Source organism: Dendrobates tinctorius, unplaced genomic scaffold (genome assembly GCF_039654945.1).
Source record: "Dendrobates tinctorius isolate UK_male_01 unplaced genomic scaffold, ASM3965494v1 ptg000342l, whole genome shotgun sequence".
Taxonomy (NCBI): Eukaryota; Metazoa; Chordata; class Amphibia; order Anura; family Dendrobatidae; genus Dendrobates; species Dendrobates tinctorius.
Window position 1 is genome coordinate 1465016 of NW_027362008.1, and position 24637 is coordinate 1489652.

The window sequence follows — 24637 nt, forward strand, 5'->3', positions numbered from 1 at the left end:
CGGTCGTGGTCGGTGACGTCTTGTAGATGTGATCGGAGCCTTAGTTACAGGATCCATCGGTCGTGGTCGGTGACATTTTGTAGATGTGATCGGAGCCTTAGTTACAGGATCCATCTGTCGTGGTTGGTGACGTCTTGTAGATGTGATCGGAGCCTTAGTTACAGGATCCATCTGTCGTGGTCGGTGACGTCTTGTAGATGTGATCGGTGCCTTAGTTACAGGATCCATCGGTCGTGGTCGGTGACGTCTTGTAGATGTGATCGGAGCCTTAGTTACAGGATCCATCGGTCGTGGTCGGTGGCGTCTTGTAGATGTGATCGGAGCCTTAGTTACAGGATCCATCTGTCGTGGTCGGTGACGTCTTGTAGATGTGATCGGTGCCTTAGTTACAGGATCCATCGGTCGTGGTCGGTGACGTCTTGTAGATGTGATCGGAGCCTCAGTTACAGGATCCATCGGTCGTGGTCGGTGACGTCTTGTAGATGTGATCGGAGCCTTAGTTACAGGATCCATCGGTCGTGGTCGGTGACGTCTTGCAGATGTGATCGGAGCCTTAGTTACAGGATCCATCGGTCGTGGTCGGTGACGTCTTGTAGATGTGATCGGAGCCTTAGTTACAGGATCCATCGGTCGTGGTCGGTGACGTCTTGTAGATGTGATCGGAGCCTTAGTTACAGGATCCATCGGTCGTGGTCGGTGACGTCTTGTAGATGTGATCGGAGCCTTAGTTACAGGATCCATCGGTCGTGGTCGGTGTCGTCTTGTAGATGTGATCGGAGCCTTAGTTACAGGATCCATCGGTCGTGGTCGGTGACGTCTTGTAGATGTGATCGGAGCCTTAGTTACAGGATCCATCGGTCGTGGTCGGTGACGTCTTGTAGATGTGATCGGAGCCTTAGTTACAGGATCCATCGGTCGTGGTCGGTGACGTCTTGTAGATGTGATCGGAGCCTTAGTTACAGGATCCATCGGTCGTGGTCGGCGACGTCTTGTAGATGTGATCGGAGCCTTAGTTACAGGATCCATCGGTCGTGGTCGGTGTCGTCTTGTAGATGTGATCGGAGCCTTAGTTACAGGATCCATCGATCGTGGTCGGTGACGTCTTGTAGATGTGATTGGAGCCTTAGTTACAGGATCCATCGGTCGTGGTCGGTGACGTCTTGTAGATGTGATTGGAGCCTTAGTTACAGGATCCATCGATCGTGGTCGGTGACGTCTTGTAGATGTGATCGGAGCCTTAGTTACAGCATCCATCGGTCGTGGTCGGTGACTCCTTGTAGATGTGATCGGAGCCTCAGTTACAGGATCCATCGGTCGTGGTCGGTGACGTCTTGTAGATGTGATTGGAGCCTTAGTTACAGGATCCATCGGTCGTGGTCGGTGACGTCTTGTAGATGTGATCGGAGCCTTAGTTACAGGATCCATCGATCGTGGTCGGTGACGTCTTGTAGATGTGATTGGAGCCTTAGTTACAGGATCCATCGGTCGTGGTCGGTGACGTCTTGTAGATGTGATTGGGGCCTTAGTCTCAGGATCCATCGGTCGTGGTCGGTGACGTCTTGTAGATGTGATTGGAGCCTTAGTTACAGGATCCATCGATCGTGGTCGGTGACGTCTTGTAGATGTTATCGGAGCCTTAGTTACAGGATCCATCGGTCGTGGTCGGTGACGTCTTGTAGATGTGATCGGAGCCTTAGTTACAGGATCCATCGGTCGTGGTCGGTGACGTCTTGTAGATGTGATCGGAGCCTTAGTTACAGGATCCATCGGTCGTGGTCGATGACGTCTTGTAGATGTGATCGGAGCCTTAGTTACAGGATCCATCGGTCGTGGTCGGTGACGTCTTGTAGATGTGATCGGAGCCTTAGTTACAGGATCCATCGGTCGTGGTCGGTGACGTCTTGTAGATGTGATTGGAGCCTTAGTTACAGGATCCATCGGTCGTGGTCGGTGACGTCTTGTAGATGTGATTGGAGCCTTAGTTACAGGATCCATCGGTCGTGGTCGGTGTCGTCTTGTAGATGTGATTGGAGCCTTAGTTACAGGATCCATCGGTCGTGGTCGGTGACGTCTTGTAGATGTGATTGGAGCCTTAGTTACAGGGTCCATCGGTCGTGGTCGGTGACGTCTTGTAGATGTGATCGGAGCCTTAGTTACAGGATCCATCGGTCGTGGTCGGTGACGTCTTGTAGATGTGATTGGAGCCTTAGTTACAGGATCCATCGGTCGTGGTCGGTGTCGTCTTGTAGATGTGATCGGAGCCTTAGTTACAGGATCCATCGGTCGTGGTCGGTGACGTCTTGTAGATGTGATTGGAGCCTTAGTTACAGGATCCATCGGTCGTGGTCGGTGACGTCTTGTAGATGTGATTGGAGCCTTAGTTACAGGATCCATCGGTCGTGGTCGGTGACGTCTTGTAGATGTGATTGGAGCCTTAGTTACAGGATCCATCGGTCGTGGTCGGTGTCGTCTTGTAGATGTGATTGGAGCCTTAGTTACAGGATCCATCGGTCGTGGTCGGTGACGTCTTGTAGATGTGATTGGAGCCTTAGTTACAGGGTCCATCGGTCGTGGTCGGTGACGTCTTGTAGATGTGATTGGAGCCTCAGTTACAGGATCCATCGGTCGTGATCGGTGACGTCTTGTAGATGTGATTGGAGCCTCAGTTACAGGGTCCATCGGTCGTGGTCGGTGACGTCTTGTAGATGTGATTGGAGCCTTAGTTACAGGGTCCATCGGTCGTGATCGGTGACGTCTTGTAGATGTGATTGGAGCCTCAGTTACAGGATCCATCGGTCGTGGTCGGTGACGTCTTGTAGATGTGATCGGAGCCTTAGTTACAGGATCCATCGGTCGTGGTCGGTGACGTCTTGTAGATGTGATCGGAGCCTTAGTTACAGGATCCATCGGTCGTGATCGGTGACGTCTTGTAGATGTGATTGGAGCCTTAGTTACAGGGTCCATCGGTCGTGGTCGGTGACGTCTTGTAGATGTGATTGGAGCCTTAGTTACAGGATCCATCGGTCGTGATCGGTGACGTCTTGTAGATGTGATCGGAGCCTCAGTTACAGGATCCATCGGTCGTGGTCGGTGTCGTCTTGTAGATGTGATCGGAGCCTTAGTTACAGGATCCATCTGTCGTGGTGGGTGACGTCTTGTAGATGTGATCGGAGCCTCAGTTACAGGATCCATCGGTCGTGGTCGGTGACGTCTTGTAGATGTGATCGGAGCCTTAGTTACAGGATCCATCGGTCGTGGTCGGTGACGTCTTGTAGATGTGATCGGAGCCTTAGTTACAGGATCCATCGGTCGTGGTCGGTGACGTCTTGTAGATGTGATCGGAGCCTTAGTTACAGGATCCATCGGTCGTGGTCGGTGACGTCTTGTAGATGTGATCGGAGCCTTAGTTACAGGATCCATCGGTCGTGGTCGTTGTCGTCTTGTAGATGTGATCGGAGCCTTAGTTACAGGATCCATCGGTCGTGGTCGGTGACGTCTTGTAGATGTGATCGGAGCCTCAGTTACAGGATCCATCTGTCGTGGTGGGTGACGTCTTGTAGATGTGATCGGAGCCTTAGTTACAGGATCCATCGGTCGTGGTCGGTGACGTCTTGTAGATGTGATCGGAGCCTTAGTTACAGGATTCATCGGTCGTGGTCGGTGACGTCTTGTAGATGTGATCGGAGCCTTAGTTACAGGATCTATCGGTCGTGGTCGGTGACGTCTTGTAGATGTGATCGGAGCCTTAGTTACAGGATCCATCGGTCGTGGTCGGTGACGTCTTGTAGATGTGATCGGAGCCTTAGTTACAGGATCCATCGGTCGTGGTCGGTGACGTCTTGTAGATGTGATCGGAGCCTTAGTTACAGGATCCATCGGTCGTGGTCGGTGACGTCTTGTAGATGTGATCGGAGCCTTAGTTACAGGATCCATCGGTCGTGGTCGTTGTCGTCTTGTAGATGTGATCGGAGCCTTAGTTACAGGATCCATCGGTCGTGGTCGGTGACGTCTTGTAGATGTGATCGGAGCCTTAGTTACAGGATCCATCGGTCGTGGTCGGTGACGTCTTGTAGATGTGATCGGAGCCTTAGTTACAGGATCCATCGGTCGTGGTCGGTGACGTCTTGTAGATGTGATCGGAGCCTTAGTTACAGGATCTATCGGTCGTGGTCGGTGACGTCTTGTAGATGTGATCGGAGCCTCAGTTACAGGATCCATCTGTCGTGGTCGGTGACGTCTTGTAGATGTGATCGGAGCCTTAGTTACAGGATCCATCGGTCGTGGTCGGTGACGTCTTGTAGATGTGATCGGAGCCTTAGTTACAGGATCCATCGGTCGTGGTCGGTGACGTCTTGTAGATGTGATCGGAGCCTCAGTTACAGGATCCATCTGTCGTGGTGGGTGACGTCTTGTAGATGTGATCGGAGCCTTAGTTACAGGATCCATCGGTCGTGGTCGTTGTCGTCTTGTAGATGTGATCGGAGCCTTAGTTACAGGATCCATCGGTCGTGGTCGGTGACGTCTTGTAGATGTGATCGGAGCCTCAGTTACAGGATCCATCTGTCGTGGTGGGTGACGTCTTGTAGATGTGATCGGAGCCTTAGTTACAGGATCCATCGGTCGTGGTCGTTGTCGTCTTGTAGATGTGATCGGAGCCTTAGTTACAGGATTCATCGGTCGTGGTCGGTGACGTCTTGTAGATGTGATCGGAGCCTTAGTTACAGGATCTATCGGTCGTGGTCGGTGACGTCTTGTAGATGTGATCGGAGCCTCAGTTACAGGATCCATCGGTCGTGGTCGGTGACGTCTTGTAGATGTGATCGGAGCCTTAGTTACAGGATCCATCGGTCGTGGTCGGTGACGTCTTGCAGATGTGATCGGAGCCTTAGTTACAGGATCCATCGGTCGTGGTCGGTGACGTCTTGTAGATGTGATCGGAGCCTTAGTTACAGGATCCATCGGTCGTGGTCGGTGACGTCTTGTAGATGTGATCGGAGCCTTAGTTACAGGATCCATCGGTCGTGGTCGGTGACGTCTTGTAGATGTGATCGGAGCCTTAGTTACAGGATCCATCGGTCGTGGTCGGTGACGTCTTGTAGATGTGATCGGAGCCTTAGTTACAGGATCCATCGGTCGTGGTCGTTGTCGTCTTGTAGATGTGATCGGAGCCTTAGTTACAGGATCCATCGGTCGTGGTCGGTGTCGTCTTGTAGATGTGATCGGAGCCTTAGTTACAGGATCCATCGGTCGTGGTCGGTGACGTCTTGTAGATGTGATCGGAGCCTTAGTTACAGGATCCATCGGTTGTGGTCGTTGTCGTCTTGTAGATGTGATCGGAGCCTTAGTTACAGGATCTATCGGTCGTGGTCGGTGTCGTCTTGTAGATGTGATCGGAGCCTTAGTTACAGGATCCATCGGTCGTGGTCGGTGACGTCTTGTAGATGTGATCGGTGCCTTAGTTACAGGATCCATCGGTCGTGGTCGGTGACGTCTTGTAGATGTGATCGGAGCCTCAGTTACAGGATCCATCGGTCGTGGTCGGTGACGTCTTGTAGATGTGATCGGTGCCTTAGTTACAGGATCCATCGGTCGTGGTCGGTGTCGTCTTGTAGATGTGATCGGAGCCTTAGTTACAGGATCCATCGGTCGTGGTCGGTGACGTCTTGTAGATGTGATCGGAGCCTTAGTTACAGGATCCATCGGTCGTGGTCGGTGACGTCTTGTAGATGTGATCGGAGCCTCAGTTACAGGATCCATCGGTCGTGGTCGGTGACGTCTTGTAGATGTGATCGGAGCCTTAGTTACAGGATCCATCGGTCGTGGTCGGTGACGTCTTGTAGATGTGATCGGAGCCTTAGTTACAGGATCCATCGGTCGTGGTCGGTGACGTCTTGTAGATGTGATCGGAGCCTCAGTTACAGGATCCATCTGTCGTGGTGGGTGACGTCTTGTAGATGTGATCGGAGCCTTAGTTACAGGATCCATCGGTCGTGGTCGGTGACGTCTTGCAGATGTGATCGGAGCCTTAGTTACAGGATCCATCGGTCGTGGTCGGTGACGTCTTGTAGATGTGATCGGAGCCTTAGTTACAGGATCCATCGGTCGTGGTCGGTGACGTCTTGTAGATGTGATCGGAGCCTTAGTTACAGGATCCATCGGTCGTGGTCGGTGACGTCTTGTAGATGTGATCGGAGCCTTAGTTACAGGATCCATCGGTCGTGGTCGGTGACGTCTTGTAGATGTGATCGGAGCCTTAGTTACAGGATCCATCGGTCGTGGTCGGTGACGTCTTGTAGATGTGATCGGAGCCTTAGTTACAGGATCCATCGGTCGTGGTCGTTGTCGTCTTGTAGATGTGATCGGAGCCTTAGTTACAGGATCCATCGGTCGTGGTCGGTGACGTCTTGTAGATGTGATCGGAGCCTCAGTTACAGGATCCATCTGTCGTGGTGGGTGACGTCTTGTAGATGTGATCGGAGCCTTAGTTACAGGATCCATCGGTCGTGGTCGGTGACGTCTTGTAGATGTGATCGGAGCCTTAGTTACAGGATTCATCGGTCGTGGTCGGTGACGTCTTGTAGATGTGATCGGAGCCTTAGTTACAGGATCTATCGGTCGTGGTCGGTGACGTCTTGTAGATGTGATCGGAGCCTCAGTTACAGGATCCATCGGTCGTGGTCGGTGACGTCTTGTAGATGTGATCGGAGCCTTAGTTACAGGATCCATCGGTCGTGGTCGGTGACGTCTTGCAGATGTGATCGGAGCCTTAGTTACAGGATCCATCGGTCGTGGTCGGTGACGTCTTGTAGATGTGATCGGAGCCTTAGTTACAGGATCCATCGGTCGTGGTCGGTGACGTCTTGTAGATGTGATCGGAGCCTTAGTTACAGGATCCATCGGTCGTGGTCGGTGACGTCTTGTAGATGTGATCGGAGCCTTAGTTACAGGATCCATCGGTCGTGGTCGGTGACGTCTTGTAGATGTGATCGGAGCCTTAGTTACAGGATCCATCGGTCGTGGTCGTTGTCGTCTTGTAGATGTGATCGGAGCCTTAGTTACAGGATCCATCGGTCGTGGTCGGTGTCGTCTTGTAGATGTGATCGGAGCCTTAGTTACAGGATCCATCGGTCGTGGTCGGTGACGTCTTGTAGATGTGATCGGAGCCTTAGTTACAGGATCCATCGGTTGTGGTCGTTGTCGTCTTGTAGATGTGATCGGAGCCTTAGTTACAGGATCTATCGGTCGTGGTCGGTGTCGTCTTGTAGATGTGATCGGAGCCTTAGTTACAGGATCCATCGGTCGTGGTCGGTGACGTCTTGTAGATGTGATCGGTGCCTTAGTTACAGGATCCATCGGTCGTGGTCGGTGACGTCTTGTAGATGTGATCGGAGCCTCAGTTACAGGATCCATCGGTCGTGGTCGGTGACGTCTTGTAGATGTGATCGGTGCCTTAGTTACAGGATCCATCGGTCGTGGTCGGTGTCGTCTTGTAGATGTGATCGGAGCCTTAGTTACAGGATCCATCGGTCGTGGTCGGTGACGTCTTGTAGATGTGATCGGAGCCTTAGTTACAGGATCCATCGGTCGTGGTCGGTGACGTCTTGTAGATGTGATCGGAGCCTCAGTTACAGGATCCATCGGTCGTGGTCGGTGACGTCTTGTAGATGTGATCGGTGCCTTAGTTACAGGATCCATCGGTCGTGGTCGGTGTCGTCTTGTAGATGTGATCGGAGCCTCAGTTACAGGATCCATCGGTCGTGGTCGGTGACGTCTTGTAGATGTGATCGGTGCCTTAGTTACAGGATCCATCGGTCGTGGTCGGTGTCGTCTTGTAGATGTGATCGGAGCCTTAGTTACAGGATCCATCGGTCGTGGTCGGTGACGTCTTGTAGATGTGATCGGTGCCTTAGTTACAGGATCCATCGGTCGTGGTCGGTGTCGTCTTGTAGATGTGATCGGAGCCTTAGTTACAGGATCCATCGGTCGTGGTCGGTGACGTCTTGTAGATGTGATCGGAGCCTTAGTTACAGGATCCATCGGTCGTGGTCGGTGACGTCTTGTAGATGTGATCGGAGCCTTAGTTACAGGATCCATCGGTCGTGGTCGGTGACGTCTTGTAGATATGATCGGAGCCTTAGTTACAGGATCCATCGGTCGTGGTCGGTGACGTCTTGTAGATGTGATCGGAGCCTTAGTTACAGGATCCATCGGTCGTGGTCGGTGACGTCTTGTAGATGTGATCGGAGCCTTAGTTACAGGATCCATCGGTCGTGGTCGGTGACGTCTTGTAGATGTGATCGGAGCCTTAGTTACAGGATCCATCGGTCGTGGTCGGTGTCGTCTTGTAGATGTGATCGGAGCCTTAGTTACAGGATCCATCGGTCGTGGTCGTTGTCGTCTTGTAGATGTGATCGGAGCCTTAGTTACAGGATCCATCGGTCGTGGTCGTTGTCGTCTTGTAGATGTGATCGGAGCCTTAGTTACAGGATCCATCGGTCGTGGTCGGTGACGTCTTGTAGATGTGATCGGAGACTTAGTTACAGGATCCATCGGTCGTGGTCTGTGACGTCTTGTAGATGTGATCGGAGCCTTAGTTACAGGATCCATCGGTCATGGTCGGTGACGTCTTGTAGATGTGATCGGAGCCTTAGTTACAGGATCCATCGGTCGTGGTCGGTGTCGTCTTGTAGATGTGATCGGAGCCTTAGTTACATTGACATACTCAGTTCAGAAGTGAGGAATCTCAAGCATGGGAAATCCATGAACCAGGTCTTGAAACGTTCTCCTTTTGGTGACTTTATTACTACAGGAAAATCATGAAGTTTTGGCCTTGCAGGGTTTTTATCAAGCCATGGAAAAAGATGGATATGTATTCTGTATCTCTCTTTATGTTGCTTTCTATATTTTCAATCTTCTTAATCATGAAGACGCCGGCTGGACAAGATCCCTCCAGCTGATCCAGTGCTCATCCCTCCTCCTCCTGAATGACCCCCGAGGATGGACGAGGACAGGAATGAGACCACCAGGAGATTATTCCACTGCGCCCTGGAGATCATCTCCCTGCTGAGCGGAGAGGTAACTCCTCTACATTTCTATCAGCTTTATTGTGTGATGTGACGAGTCCGACACCAGGAAGAGGAAATCCAGAATAGGAGAGAAGGATTCTTTACTGTAAGAGCAGGGATTCTGTGGAGCTCTCTGCCCGGAGGAGTTGTCATGGGGATTCCCTATAAGAGCTGTAGAGGGGCCGGGATGTCTGTCCGGAGTGTAGTAATGTTCCCGGTTATGGCCCCAGATTACTGGAGACGGTTATTGATCCCGGGATTTCTACTGATTGTCAGATCTGGAGTCGGGAAGGAATTCTTCTCCCTAAGTGTCTCTCTCCATACACAGGATTACACAATAGTGAGGAAGACACCGGGGGGCTGTGTGACTCCCATCATCCATCTTCAGGAGTCAGGAGGGCGGAGCCCGGGCCCCATCACAGAGCCTCCCCCGCACTCCCCGATACATGAGAGGAACAAGAAGATCCTGGAGCTCAGCAACAAGATGATCGAGCTGCTGAGCGGAGAGGTGACTGCTGGGACATTATACAGGACTGGAGGATTCTGGGTGATGAGCGGAGAGGTGACTGCTGGGACATTATACAGGACTGGGGGATTCTGTGTGATGAGCGGAGAGGTGACTGCTGGGACATTATACAGGACGGCACTGGAGGATTCTGGGTGATGAGCGGAGAGGTGACTGCTGGGACATTATACAGGACGGCACTTGAGGATTCTGGGTGATGAGCGGAGAGGTGACTGCTGGGACATTATACAGGACGGCACTGGAGGATTCTGGGTGATGAGCGGAGAGGTGACTGCTGGGACATTATACAGGACGGCACTGGAGGATTCTGGGTGATGAGCGGAGAGGTGACTGCTGGGACATTATACAGGACTGGAGGATTCTGGGTGATGAGCGGAGAGGTGACTGCTGGGACATTATACAGGAGAGCACTGGAGGATTCTGGGTGATGAGCGGAGAGGTGACTGCTGGGACATTATACAGGACTGGGGGATTCTGTGTGATGAGCGGAGAGGTGACTGCTGGGACATTATAAAGGACGGCACTGGAGGATTCTGGGTGATGAGCGGAGAGGTGACTGCTGGGACATTATACAGGACTGCACTGGAGGATTCTGGGTGATGAGCGGAGAGGTGACTGCTGGGACATTATACAGGACGGCACTGGAGGATTCTGGGTGATGAGCGGAGAGGTGACTGCTGGGGCATTATTCAGGACGGCACTGGAGGATTCTGGGTGATGAGCGGAGAGGTGACTGCTGGGACATTATACAGGACGGCACTGGAGGATTCTGGGTGATGAGCGGAGAGGTGACTGCTGGGACATTATACAGGACGGCACTGGAGGATTCTGGGTGATGAGCGGAGAGGTGACTGCTGGGACATTATACAGGACGGCACTGGAGGATTCTGGATGATGAGAGGAGAGGTGACTGCTGGGACATTATACAGGAGGCCACTGAAGGATTCTGGGTGGTGAGCGGAGAGGTGACTGCTGGGACATTATACAGGACGGCACTGGAGGATTCTGGGTGATGAGCGGAGAGGTGACTGCTGGGACATTATACAGGACGGCACTGGAGGATTCTGGGTGATGAGCGGAGAGGTGACTGCTGGGACATTATACAGGACGGCACTGGAGGATTCTGGGTGATGAGAGGAGAGGTGACTGCTGGGACATTATACAGGACTGGAGGATTCTGGGTGATGAGAGGAGAGGTGACTGCTGGGACATTATACAGGACGGCACTGGAGGATTCTGGGTGATGAGCGGAGAGGTGACTGCTGGGACATTATACAGGACGGCACTGGAGGATTCTGAGTGATGAGCGGAGAGGTGACTGCTGGGACATTATACAGGACTGGAGGATTCTGGGTGATGAGAGGAGAGGTGACTGCTGGGACATTATACAGGGCGGCACTAGAGGATTCTGGGTGATGAGCGGAGAGGTGACTGCTGGGACATTATACAGGACGGCACTGGAGGATTCTGGGTGATGAGTGGAGAGGTGACTGCTGGGACATTATTGGACTGGAGGATTCTGGGTGATGAGCGGAGAGGTGACTGCTGGGACATTATACAGGACGGCACTGGAGGATTCTGGGTGATGAGAGGAGAGGTGACTGCTGGGACATTATACAGGACGGCACTGGAGGATTCTGGGTGATGAGCGGAGAGGAGACTGCTGGGACATTATACAGGACGGCACTGGAGGATTCTGGGTGATGAGCGGAGAGGTGACTGCTGGGACATTATACAGGACGGCACTGGAGGATTCTGGGTGATGAGAGGAGAGGTGACTGCTGGGACATTATACAGCACTGGAGGATTCTGGGTGATGAGCGGAGAGGTGACTGCTGGGACATTATACAGGACGGCACTGGAGGATTCTGGGTGATGAGCGGAGAGGAGACTGCTGGGACATTATACAGGAGGGCACTGGAGGATTCTGGGTGATCAGCGGAGAGGAGACTGCTGGGACATTATACAGGACGGCACTGGAGGATTCTGGGTGATGAGGGGAGAGGTGACTGCTGGGACATTATACAGGACGGCACTGGAGGATTCTGGGTGATGAGGGGAGAGGTGACTGCTGGGACATTATACAGGACGGCACTGGAGGATTCTGGGTGATGAGCGGAGAGGTGACTGCTGGGACATTATACAGGACGGCACTGGAGGACTCTGGGTGATGAGCGGAGAGGTGACTGCTGGGACATTATACAGGACGGCACTGGAGGATTCTGGGTGATGAGCGGAGAGGTGACTGCTGGGACATTATACAGGACTGGAGGATTCTGGGTGATGAGCGGAGAGGTGACTGCTGGGACATTATACAGGACGGCACTGGAGGATTCTGGGTGATGAGCGGAGAGGTGACTGCTGGGACATTATACAGGACGGCACTGGAGGATTCTGGGTGATGAGAGGAGAGGTGACTGCTGGGACATTATACAGGACGGCACTGGAGGATTCTGGGTGATGAGCGGAGAGGTGACTGCTGGGACATTATACAGGACAGCACTGGAGGATTCTGGGTGATGAGCGGAGAGGTGACTGCTGGGACATTATACAGGACGGCTCTGGAGGATTCTGGGTGATGAGCGGAGAGGTGACTGCTGGGACATTATACAGGACGGCTCTGGAGGATTCTGGGTGATGAGCGGAGAGGTGACTGCTGGGACATTATACAGGACGGCAATGGAGGATTCTGGGTGATGAGCGGAGAGGTGACTGATGGGACATTATACAGGACGGCAATGGAGGATTCTGAGTGATGAGCGGAGAGGTGACTGCTGGGACATTATACAGGAGGGCACTGGAGGATTCTGGGTGATGAGCGGAGAGGAGACTGCTGGGACATTATACAGGACGGCACTGGAGGATTCTGGGTGATGAGGGGAGAGGTGACTGCTGGGACATTATACAGGACGGCAATGGAGGATTCTGGGTGATGAGCGGAGAGGTGACTGCTGGGACATTATACAGGAGGGCACTGGAGGATTCTGGGTGATGAGAGGAGAGGTGACTGCTGGGACATTATACAGGAGGGCACTGGAGGATTCTGAGTGATGAGCGGAGAGGAGACTGCTGGGACATTATACAGGACGGCACTGGAGGATTCTGAGTGATGAGCGGAGAGGTGACTGCTGGGACATTATACAGGACGGCACTGGAGGATTCTGGGTGATGAGCGGAGAGGTGACTGCTGGGACATTATACAGGACGGCACTGGATGATTCTGGGTGATGAGCGGAGAGGTGACTGCTGGGACATTATACAGGACGGCACTGGAGGATTCTGGGTGATGAGCGGAGAGGTGACTGCTGGGACATTATACAGGACGGCACTGGAGGATTCTGGGTGATGAGAGGAGAGGTGACTGCTGGGACATTATACAGGACGGCACTGGAGGATTCTGGGTGATGAGCGGAGAGGTGACTGCTGGGACATTATACAGGACGGCACTGGAGGATTCTGGGTGATGAGCGGAGAGGTGACTGCTGGGACATTATACAGGACGGCACTGGAGGATTCTGGGTGATGAGCGGAGAGGTGACTGCTGGGACATTATACAGGACGGCACTGGAGGATTCTGGGTGATGAGCGGAGAGGTGACTGCTGGGACATTATACAGGACGGCACTGGAGGATTCTGGGTGATGAGCGGAGAGGTGACTGCTGGGACATTATACAGGACGGCACTGGAGGATTCTTGGTGATGAGAGGAGAGGTGACTGCTGGGACATTATACAGGACTGCACTGGAGGATTCTGGGTGATGAGAGGAGAGGTGACTGCTGGGACATTATACAGGACGGCACTGGAGGATTCTGGGTGATGAGAGGAGAGGTGACTGCTGGGACATTATACAGGACGGCACTGGAGGATTCTGGGTGATGAGCGGAGAGGAGACTGCTGGGACATTATACAGGACGGCACTGGGGGATTCTGGGTGATGAGCGGAGAGGTGACTGCTGGGACATTATACAGGACGGCACTGGGGGATTCTGGGTGATGAGCGGAGAGGTGACTGCTGGGACATTATACAGGACGGCACTGGAGGATTCTGGGTGATGAGCGGAGAGGAGACTGCTGGGACATTATACAGGACGGCACTGGAGGATTCTGGGTGATGAGCGGAGAGGTGACTGCTGGGACATTATACAGGACGGCACTGGGGGATTCTGGGTGATGAGCGGAGAGGTGACTGCTGGGACATTATACAGGACGGCACTGGAGGATTCTGGGTGATGAGCGGAGAGGTGACTGCTGGGACATTATACAGGACGGCACTGGAGGATTCTGGGTGATGAGCGGAGAGGTGACTGCTGGGACATTATACTGTACGGCACTGGAGGATTCTGAGTGATGAGAGGAGAGGTGACTGCTGGGACATTATACAGGACGGCACTGGAGGATTCTGGGTGATGAGCGGAGAGGTGACTGCTGGGACATTATACAGGACGGCACTGGAGGATTCTGAGTGATGAGCGGAGAGGTGACTGCTTGGACATTATACAGGACGGCACTGGAGGATTCTGGGTGATGAGCGGAGAGGTGACTGCTGGGACATTATACTGGACGGCACTGGAGGATTCTGGGTGATGAGCGGAGAGGTGACTGCTGGGACATTATACAGGACGGCACTGGAGGATTCTGAGTGATGAGCGGAGAGGTGACTGCTTGGACATTATACAGGACGGCACTGGAGGATTCTGGGTGATGAGCGGAGAGGTGACTGCTGGGACATTATACAGGACGGCACTGGAGGATTCTGGGTGATGTGCGGAGAGGTGACTGCTGGGACATTATACAGGACGGCACTGGAGGATTCTGGGTGATGAGCGGAGAGGTGACTGCTGGGACATTATACAGGACGGCACTGGAGGATTCTGGGTGATGAGCGGAGAGGTGACTGCTGGGACATTATACAGGAGGGCACTGGAGGATTCTGGGTGATGAGCGGAGAGGTGACTGCTGGGACATTATACAGGACGGCACTTGAGGATTCTGGGTGATGAGCGGAGAGGTGACTGCTGGGACATTATACAGGACGGCACTGGAGGATTCTGGGTGATGAGCGGAGAGGTGACTGCTGGGACATTATACAGGACGGCACTTGAGGATTCTGGGTGATGAGCGGAGAGGTGACTGCTGGGACATTATACAGGACGGCACTGGAGGATTCTGGGTGATGAGAGGAGAGGAGACTGCTGGGACATTACACAGGAAGACACTGGAGGATTCTGAGTGATGAGCGGAGAGGTGACTGGTGGGACATTATACAGGACGGCACTGGAGGATTCTGGGTGATGAGCGGAGAGGTGACTGCTGGGACATTATACAGGACGGCACTGGAGGATTCTGGGTGATGAGCGGAGAGGTGACTGCTGGGACATTATACAGGACGGCACTGGAGGATTCTGGGTGATGAGCGGAGAGGTGACTGCTGGGACATTATACAGGACGGCACTGGAGGATTCTGGGTGATGAGCGGAGAGGTGACTGCTGGGACATTATACAGGACGGCACTGGAGGATTCTGAGTGATGAGCGGAGAGGTGACTGCTGGGACATTATACAGGACGGCACTGGAGGATTCTGGGTGATGAGCGGAGAGGTGACTGCTGGGACATTATACAGGAGGGCACTGGAGGATTCTGGGTGATGAGCGGAGAGGAGACTGCTGGGACATTATACAGGACGGCACTGGAGGATTCTGGGTGATGAGCGGAGAGGAGACTGCTGGGACATTATACAGGACGGCACTGGAGGATTCTGAGTGATGAGCGGAGAGGTGACTGCTGGGACATTATACAGGACGGCACTGGAGGATTCTGAGTGATGAGCGGAGAGGAGACTGCTGGGACATTATACAGGACGGTACTGGAGGATTCTGGGTGATGAGCGGAGAGGAGACTGCTGGGACATTATACAGGACGGCACTGGAGGATTCTGAGTGATGAGCGGAGAGGTGACTGCTGGGACATTATACAGGACTGCACTGGAGGATTCTGAGTGATGAGCGGAGAGGTGACTGCTGGGACATTATACAGGACGGCACTGGAGGATTCTGAGTGATGAGCGGAGAGGTGACTGCTGGGACATTATACAGGACGGTACTGGAGGATTCTGAGTGATGAGCGGAGAGGTGACTGCTGGGACATTATACAGGACGGTACTGGAGGATTCTGGGTGATGAGCGGAGAGGTGACTGCTGGGACATTATACAGGACGGTACTGGAGGATTCTGGGTGATGAGCGGAGAGGTGACTGCTGGGACATTATACAGGACGGCACTGGAGGATTCTGAGTGATGAGCGGAGAGGTGACTGCTGGGACATTATACAGGACGGCACTGGAGGATTCTGAGTGATGAGCGGAGAGGTGACTGCTGGGACATTATACAGGACGGTACTGGAGGATTCTGGGTGATGAGCGGAGAGGTGACTGCTGGGACATTATACAGGACGGCACTGGAGGATTCTGGGTGATGAGCGGAGAGGTGACTGCTGGGACATTATACAGGACGGCACTGGAGGATTCTGGGTGATGAGCGGAGAGGTGACTGCTGGGACATTATACAGGACGGTACTGGAGGATTCTGAGTGATGAGCGGAGAGGTGACTGCTGGGACATTATACAGGACGGCACTGGAGGATTCTGAGTGATGAGCGGAGAGGTGACTGCTGGGACATTATACAGGACGGCACTGGAGGATTCTGAGTGATGAGCGGAGAGGAGACTGCTGGGACATTATACAGGACGGCACTGGAGGATTCTGGGTGATGAGCGGAGAGGTGACTGCTGGGACATTATACAGGACGGTACTGGAGGATTCTGAGTGATGAGCGGAGAGGTGACTGCTGGGACATTATACAGGACGGCACTGGAGGATTCTGAGTGATGAGCGGAGAGGTGACTGCTGGGACATTATACAGGACGGTACTGGAGGATTCTGGGTGATGAGCGGAGAGGAGACTGCTGGGACATTATACAGGACGGCACTGGAGGATTCTGAGTGATGAGCGGAGAGGTGACTGCTGGGACATTATACAGGACGGTACTGGAGGATTCTGGGTGATGAGCGGAGAGGTGACTGCTGGGAAATTATACAGGACGGCACTGGAGGATTCTGAGTGATGAGCGGAGAGGTGACTGCTGGGACATTATACAGGACGGTACTGGAGGATTCTGGGTGATGAGCGGAGAGGTGACTGCTGGGACATTATACAGGACGGCACTGGAGGATTCTGAGTGATGAGCGGAGAGGTGACTGCTGGGACATTATACAGGACGGTACTGGAGGATTCTGGGTGATGAGCGGAGAGGAGACTGCTGGGACATTATACAGGACGGTACTGGAGGATTCTGGGTGATGAGCGGAGAGGTGACTGCTGGGACATTATACAGGACGGCACTGGAGGATTCTGAGTGATGAGCGGAGAGGTGACTGCTGGGACATTATACAGGACGGTACTGGAGGATTCTGGGTGATGAGCGGAGAGGAGACTGCTGGGACATTATACAGGACGGCACTGGAGGATTCTGAGTGATGAGCGGAGAGGAGACTGCTGGGACATTATACAGGACGGCACTGGAGGATTCTGAGTGATGAGCGGAGAGGAGACTGCTGGGACATTATACAGGACGGTACTGGAGGATTCTGGGTGATGAGCGGAGAGGTGACTGCTGGGACATTATACAGGACGGCACTGGAGGATTCTGAGTGATGAGCGGAGAGGAGACTGCTGGGACATTATACAGGACGGCACTGGAGGATTCTGGGTGATGAGCGGAGAGGAGACTGCTGGGACATTATACAGGACGGCACTGGAGGATTCTGAGTGATGAGCGGAGAGGTGACTGCTGGGACATTATACAGGACGGTACTGGAGGATTCTGGGTGATGAGCGGAGAGGTGACTGCTGGGACATTATACAGGAGGGCACTTGAGGATTCTGGGTGATGAGCGGAGAGGTGACTGCTGGGACATTATACAGGACGGCACTGGAGGATTCTGAGTGATGAGCGGAGAGGTGACTGCTGGGACATTATACAGGACGGCACTGGAGGATTCTGAGTGATGAGCGGAGAGGTGACTGCTGGGATATTATACAGGACTGGAGGATTCTGGGTGATGAGAGGAGAGGTGACTGCTGGGACATTATACAGGACGGCACTGGAGGATTCTGGGTGATGAGCGGAGAGGTGACTGCTGCGACATTATACAGGAGGGCACTGGAGGATTCTGGGTGACGAGCGGAGAGGTGACTGCTGGGATATTATACAGGACTAAAGGATTCTGGGTGATGAGAGGAGAGGTGACTGCTAGGACATTATACTGGACGGCACTGGAGGATTCTGGGTGATGAGCGGAGAGGTGACTGCTGGGACATTATACAGGACGGCACTGGAGGATTCTGGGTGATGAGGGGAGAGGTGACTGCTGGGACATTATACAGGACTGCACTGGAGGATTCTGGGTGATGAGCGGAGAGGTGACTGCTGGGACATTATACAGGACTGCACTGGAGGATTCTGGGTGATGAGCGGAGAGGTGACTGCTGGGACATTATACAGGACTGCACTGGAGGATTCTGGGTGATGAGCGGAGAGGTGACTGCTGGGACATTATACAGGACTGCACTGGAGGATTCTGGGTGATGAGGGGAGAGGAGACTGCTGGGACATTATACAGGACGGCACTGGAGGATTCTGGGTGATGTGCGGAGAGGTGACTGCTGGGACATTATACAGGACGGCACTGGAGGATTCTGGGTGATGAGCGGAGAGGTGACTGCTGGGACATTATACAGGACGGCACTGGAGGATTCTGGGTGATGAGCGGAGAGGTGACTGCTGGGACATTATACAGGACGGCACTGGAGGATTCTGGGTGATGAGCGGAGAGGTGACTGCTGGGACATTATACAGCACTGGAGGATTCTGGGTGATGAGCGGAGAGGTGACTGCTGGGACATTATACAGGACGGCACTGGAGGATTCTGGGTGATGAGAGGAGAGGTGACTGCTGGGACATTATACAGGACGGCACTGGAGGATTCTGGGTGATGAGCGGAGAGGTGACTGCTGGGACATTATACAGGACGGCACTGGAGGATTCTGGGTGATGAGCGGAGAGGTGACTGCTGGGACATTATACAGCACTGGAGGATTCTGGGTGATGAGCGGAGAGGTGACTGCTGGGACATTATACAGGACGGCACTGGAGGATTCTGGGTGATGAGCGGAGAGGTGACTGCTGGGACATTATACAGGACGGCACTGGAGGATTCTGGGTGATGAGCGGAGAGGTGACTGCTGGGACATTATACAGGACGGCACTGGAGGATTCTGGGTGATGAGCGGAGAGGTGACTGCTGGGACATTATACAGCACTGGAGGATTCTGGGTGATGAGCGGAGAGGTGACTGCTGGGACATTATACAGGACGGCACTGGAGGATTCTGGGTGATGAGAGGAGACGTGACTGCTGGGACATTATACAGGACGGCACTGGAGGATTCTGGGTGATGAGCGGAGAGGTGACTGCTGGGACATTATACAGACGGCACTGGAGGATTCTGGGTGATGAGCGGAGAGGTGACTGCTGGGACATTATACAGGACGGCACTGGAGGATTCTGGGTGATGGGCAGAGAGGTGACTGCTGGGACATTATACAGCACTGGAGGATTCTGGGTGATGAGCGGAGAGGTGACTGCTGGGACATTATACAGGACGGCACTGGAGGATTCTGGGTGATGAGAGGAGAGGTGACTGCTGGGACATTATACAGGACGGCACTGGAGGATTCTGGGTGATGAGCGGAGAGGTGACTGCTGGGACATTATACAGGACGGCACTGGAGGATTCTGGGTGATGAGCAGAGAGGTGACTGCTGGGACATTATACAGCACTGGAGGATTCTGGGTGATGAGCGGAGAGGTGACTGCTGGGACATTATACAGGACGGCACTGGAGGATTCTGGGTGATGAGCGGAGAGGTGACTGCTGGGACATTATACAGGACGGCACTGGAGGATTCTGGGTGATGAGCGGAGAGGTGACTGCTGGGACATTATACAGGACGGCACTGGAGGATTCTGGGTGATGAGCGGAGAGGTGACTGCTGGGACATTATACAGGACGGCACTGGAGGATTCTGGGTGATGAGCGGAGAGGTGACTGCTGGGACATTATACAGCACTGGAGGATTCTGGGTGATGAGCGGAGAGGTGACTGCTGGGACATTATACAGGACGGCACTGGAGGATTCTGGGTGATGAGAGGAGAGGTGACTGCTGGGACATTATACAGGACGGCACTGGAGGATTCTGGGTGATGAGCGGAGAGGTGACTGCTGGGACTTTATACAGGACGGCACTGGAGGATTCTGGGTGATGAGCGGAGAGGTGACTGCTGGGACATTATACAGGACGGCACTGGAGGATTCTGGGTGATGAGCGGAGAGGTGACTGCTGGGACATTATACAGGACGGCACTGGAGGATTCTGGGTGATGAGCGGAGAGGTGACTGCTGGGACATTATACAGCACTGGAGGATTCTGGGTGATGAGCGGAGAGGTGACTGCTGGGACATTATACAGGACGGCACTGGAGGATTCTGGGTGATGAGCGGAGAGGTGACTGCTGGGACATTATACAGGAGGGCACTGGAGGTTTCTGGGTGATGAGAGGAGAGGTGACTGCTGGGACATTATACAGGACGTTACTGGAGGATTCTGGGTGATGAGAGGAGAGGTGACTGCTGGGACATTATACAGGAGGGCACTGGAGGTTTCTGGGTGATGAGAGGAGAGGTGACTGCTGGGACATTATACAGGACGTTACTGGAGGATTCTGGGTGATGAGCGGAGAGGTGACTGCTGGGACATTATACAGGACGGCACTGGAGGATTCTGGGTGATGAGCGGAGAGGTGACTGCTGGGACATTATACAGCACTGGAGGATTCTGGGTGATGAGCGGAGAGGTGACTGCTGGGACATTATACAGGACGGCACTGGAGGATTCTGGGTGATGAGCGGAGAGGTGACTGCTGGGACATTATACAGGAGGGCACTGGAGGTTTCTGGGTGATGAGAGGAGAGGTGACTGCTGGGACATTATACAGGACGGCACTGGAGGATTCTGGGTGATGAGCGGAGAGGTGACTGCTGGGACATTATACAGGAGGGCACTGGAGGTTTCTGGGTGATGAGAGGAGAGGTGACTGCTGGGACATTATACAGGACGTTACTGGAGGATTCTGGGTGATGAGAGGAGAGGTGACTGCTGGGACATTATACAGCACTGGAGGATTCTGGGTGATGAGCGGAGAGGTGACTGCTGGGACATTATACAGGACGGCACTGGAGGATTCTGGGTGATGAGAGGAGAGGTGACTGCTGGGACATTATACAGGACGGCACTGGAGGATTCTGGGTGATGAGCGGAGAGGTGACTGCTGGGACATTATACAGGAGGGCACTGGAGGATTCTGGGTGATGAGAGGAGAGGAGACTGCTGGGACATTATACAGGACGGCACTGGAGGATTCTGGGTGATGAGAGGAGAGGTGACTGCTGGGACATTATACAGGACGGCACTGGAGGATTCTGGGTGATGAGAGGAGAGGTGACAGCTGGGACATTATACAGGACGGCACTGGAGGATTCTGGGTGATGAGCGGAGAGGTGACTACTGGGACATAACACAGGACGGCACTGGAGGATTCTGGGTGATGAGCGGAGAGGTGACTGCTGGGACATTATACAGGACGGCACTGGAGGATTCTGGGTGATGAGCGGAGAGGAGACTGCTGGGACATTATACAGGACGGCACTGGAGGATTCTGGGTGATGAGCGGAGAGGTGACTGCTGGGACATTATACAGGACGGCACTGGAGGATTCTGGGTGATGAGCGGAGAGGTGACTGCTGGGACATTATACAGGACGGCACTGGAGGATTCTGGGTGATGAGCGGAGAGGTGACTGCTGGGACATTATACAGGACGGCACTGGAGGATTCTGGGTGATGAGAGGAGAGGTGACAGCTGGGACATTATACAGGACGGCACTGGAGGATTCTGGGTGATGAGCGGAGAGGTGACTACTGGGACATAACACAGGACGGCACTGGAGGATTCTGGGTAATGAGCGGAGAGGTGACTGCTGGGACATTATACAGGACGGCACTGGAGGATTCTGGGTGATGAGCGGAGAGGAGACTGCTGGGACATTATACAGGACGGCACTGGAGGATTCTGGGTGATGAGCGGAGAGGTGACTGCTGAGACATTATACAGGACGGCACTGGAGGATTCTGGGTGATGAGCGGAGAGGTGACTACTGGGACATAACACAGGACGGCACTGGAGGATTCTGGGTGATGAGCGGAGAGGTGACTGCTGGGACATTATACAGGACGGCACTGGAGGATTCTGGGTGATGAGCGGAGAGGTGACTGCTGGGACATTATACAGGACGGCACTGGAGGATTCTGGGTGATGAGCGGAGAGGTGACTGCTGGGACATTATACAGGACGGCACTGGAGGATTCTGGGTGATGAGCGGAGAGGTGACTGCTGGGACATTATACAGGACGGCACTGGAGGATTCTGGGTGATGAGCGGAGAGGAGACTGCTGGGACATTATACAGGACGGCACTGGAGGATTCTGGGTGATGAGCGGAGAGGTGACTGCTGGGACATTATACAGGACGGCACTGGAGGATTCTGGGTGATGAGCGGAGAGGTGACTGCTGGGACATTATACAGGACGGTACTGGAGGATTCTGGGTGATGAGCGGAGAGGTGACTGCTGGGACATTATACAGGACGGCACTGGAGGATTCTGGGTGATGAGAGGAGAGGTGACTGCTGGGACATTATACAGGACGGCACTGGAGGATTCTGGGTGATGAGAGGATAGGTGACTGCTGGGACATTATACAGGACGGCACTGGAGGATTCTGGGTGATGAGGGGAGAGGTGACTGCTGGGACATTATACAGGACGGCACTCGAGGATTCTGGGTGATGAGCGGAGAGGTGACTGCTGGGACATTATACAGGACGGCACTGGAGGATTCTGGGTGATGAGCGGAGAGGCGACTGCTGGGACATTATACAGGACGGCACTGGAGGATTCTGGGTGATGAGAGGAGAGGTGACTGCTGGGACATTATACAGGACGGCACTGGAGGATTCTGGGTGATGAGCGGAGAGGTGACAGCTGGGACATTATACAGGACGGCACTGGAGGATTCTGGGTGATGAGCGGAGAGGTGACTGCTGGGACATTATACAGGACGGCACTGGAGGATTCTGGGTGATGAGCGGAGAGGTGACTGCTGGGACATAACACAGGACGGCACTGGAGGATTCTGGGTGATGAGCGGAGAGGTGACTGCTGGGACATTATACAGTACGGCACTGGAGGATTCTGGGTGATGAGCGGAGAGGTGACTGCTGGGACATTATACAGGACGGCACTGGAGGATTCTGGGTGATGAGCGGAGAGGTGACTGCTGGGACATTATACAGTACGGCACTGGAGGATTCTGGGTGATGAGCGGAGAGGTGACTGCTGGGACATTATACAGGACGGCACTGGAGGATTCTGGGTGATGAGCGGAGAGGGGACTGCTGGGACATTATACAGGACGGCACTGGAGGATTCTGGGTGATGAGAGGAGAGGTGACTGCTGGGACATTATACAGGACGGCACTGGAGGATTCTGGGTGATGAGAAGAGAGGTGACTACTGGGACATTATACAGGAGGGCACTGGAGGATTCTGGGTGATGAGCGGAGAGGTGACTGCTGGGACATTATACAGGACGGCACTGGAGGATTCTGGGTGATGAGAGGAGAGGTGACTGCTGGGACATTATACAGGACGGCACAGGAGGATTCTGGGTGATGAGCGGAGAGGTGACTGCTGGGTCATTATACTGGACGGCACTGGAGGATTCTGGGTGATGAGCGGAGAGGTGACTGCTGGGACATTATACTGGACGGCACTGGAGGATTCTGGGTGATGAGCGGAGAGGTGACTGCTGGGACATTATACTGGACGGCACTGGAGGATTCTGGGTGATGAGGGGAGAGGTGACTGCTGGGACATTATACAGGACGGCACTGGAGGATTCTGGGTGATGAGCGGAGAGGTGACTGCTGGGATATTATACAGGACTGGAGGATTCTGGGTGATGAGCGGAGAGGTGACTGCTGGGACATTATACAGGACTGGAGGATTCTGGGTGATGAGCGGAGAGGTGACTGCTGGGACATTATACAGGACTGGAGGATTCTGGGTGATGAGCGGAGAGGTGACTGCTGGGACATTATACAGGACTGGAGGATTCTGGGCGATTAGCGGAGAGGTGACTGCTGGGACATTATACAGGACTGGAGGATTCTGGGTGATGAGCGGAGAGGTGACTGCTGGGATATTATACAGGACTGGAGGATTCTGGGTGATGAGCGGAGAGGTGACTGCTGGGATATTATACAGGACGGCACTGGAGGATTCTGGGTGATGAGCGGAGAGGTGACTGCTGGGACATTATACAGGACTGGAGGATTCTGGGTGATGAGCGGAGAGGTGACTGCTGGGATATTATACAGGACGGCACTGGAGGATTCTGGGTGATGAGCGGAGAGGTGACTGCTGGGACATTATACAGGACGGCACTGGAGGATTCTGGGTGATGAGGGGAGAGGTGACTGCTGGGACATTATACAGGACGGCACTGGAGGATTCTGGGTGATGAGCGGAGAGGTGACTGCTGGGATATTATACAGGACTGGAGGATTCTGGGTGATGAGCGGAGAGGTGACTGCTGGGACATTATACAGGACTGGAGGATTCTGGGTGATGAGCGGAGAGGTGACTGCTGGGACATTATACAGGACTGGAGGATTCTGGGCGATTAGCGGAGAGGTGACTGCTGGGACATTATACAGGACTGGAGGATTCTGGGTGATGAGCGGAGAGGTGACTGCTGGGATATTATACAGGACTGGAGGATTCTGGGTCATGAGCGGAGAGGTGAC

General features: G+C 53.7%; 1 protein-coding gene across 1 annotated transcript in view; it reads left to right on the plus strand.

The window, feature by feature from the left end:
• The window catches only part of LOC141074936 (uncharacterized), a 65336-nt gene that overhangs the window by 1121 nt on the left and 39578 nt on the right, over window positions 1-24637 (plus strand). The window contains exons 2-3 of the mRNA XM_073562262.1: window positions 8928-9075; window positions 9394-9573. Coding sequence (XP_073418363.1) covers window positions 8998-9075; window positions 9394-9573 — 258 coding nt within the window. The 5' untranslated portion in view covers window positions 8928-8997. The remainder of the gene's footprint in view (window positions 1-8927; window positions 9076-9393; window positions 9574-24637) is intronic.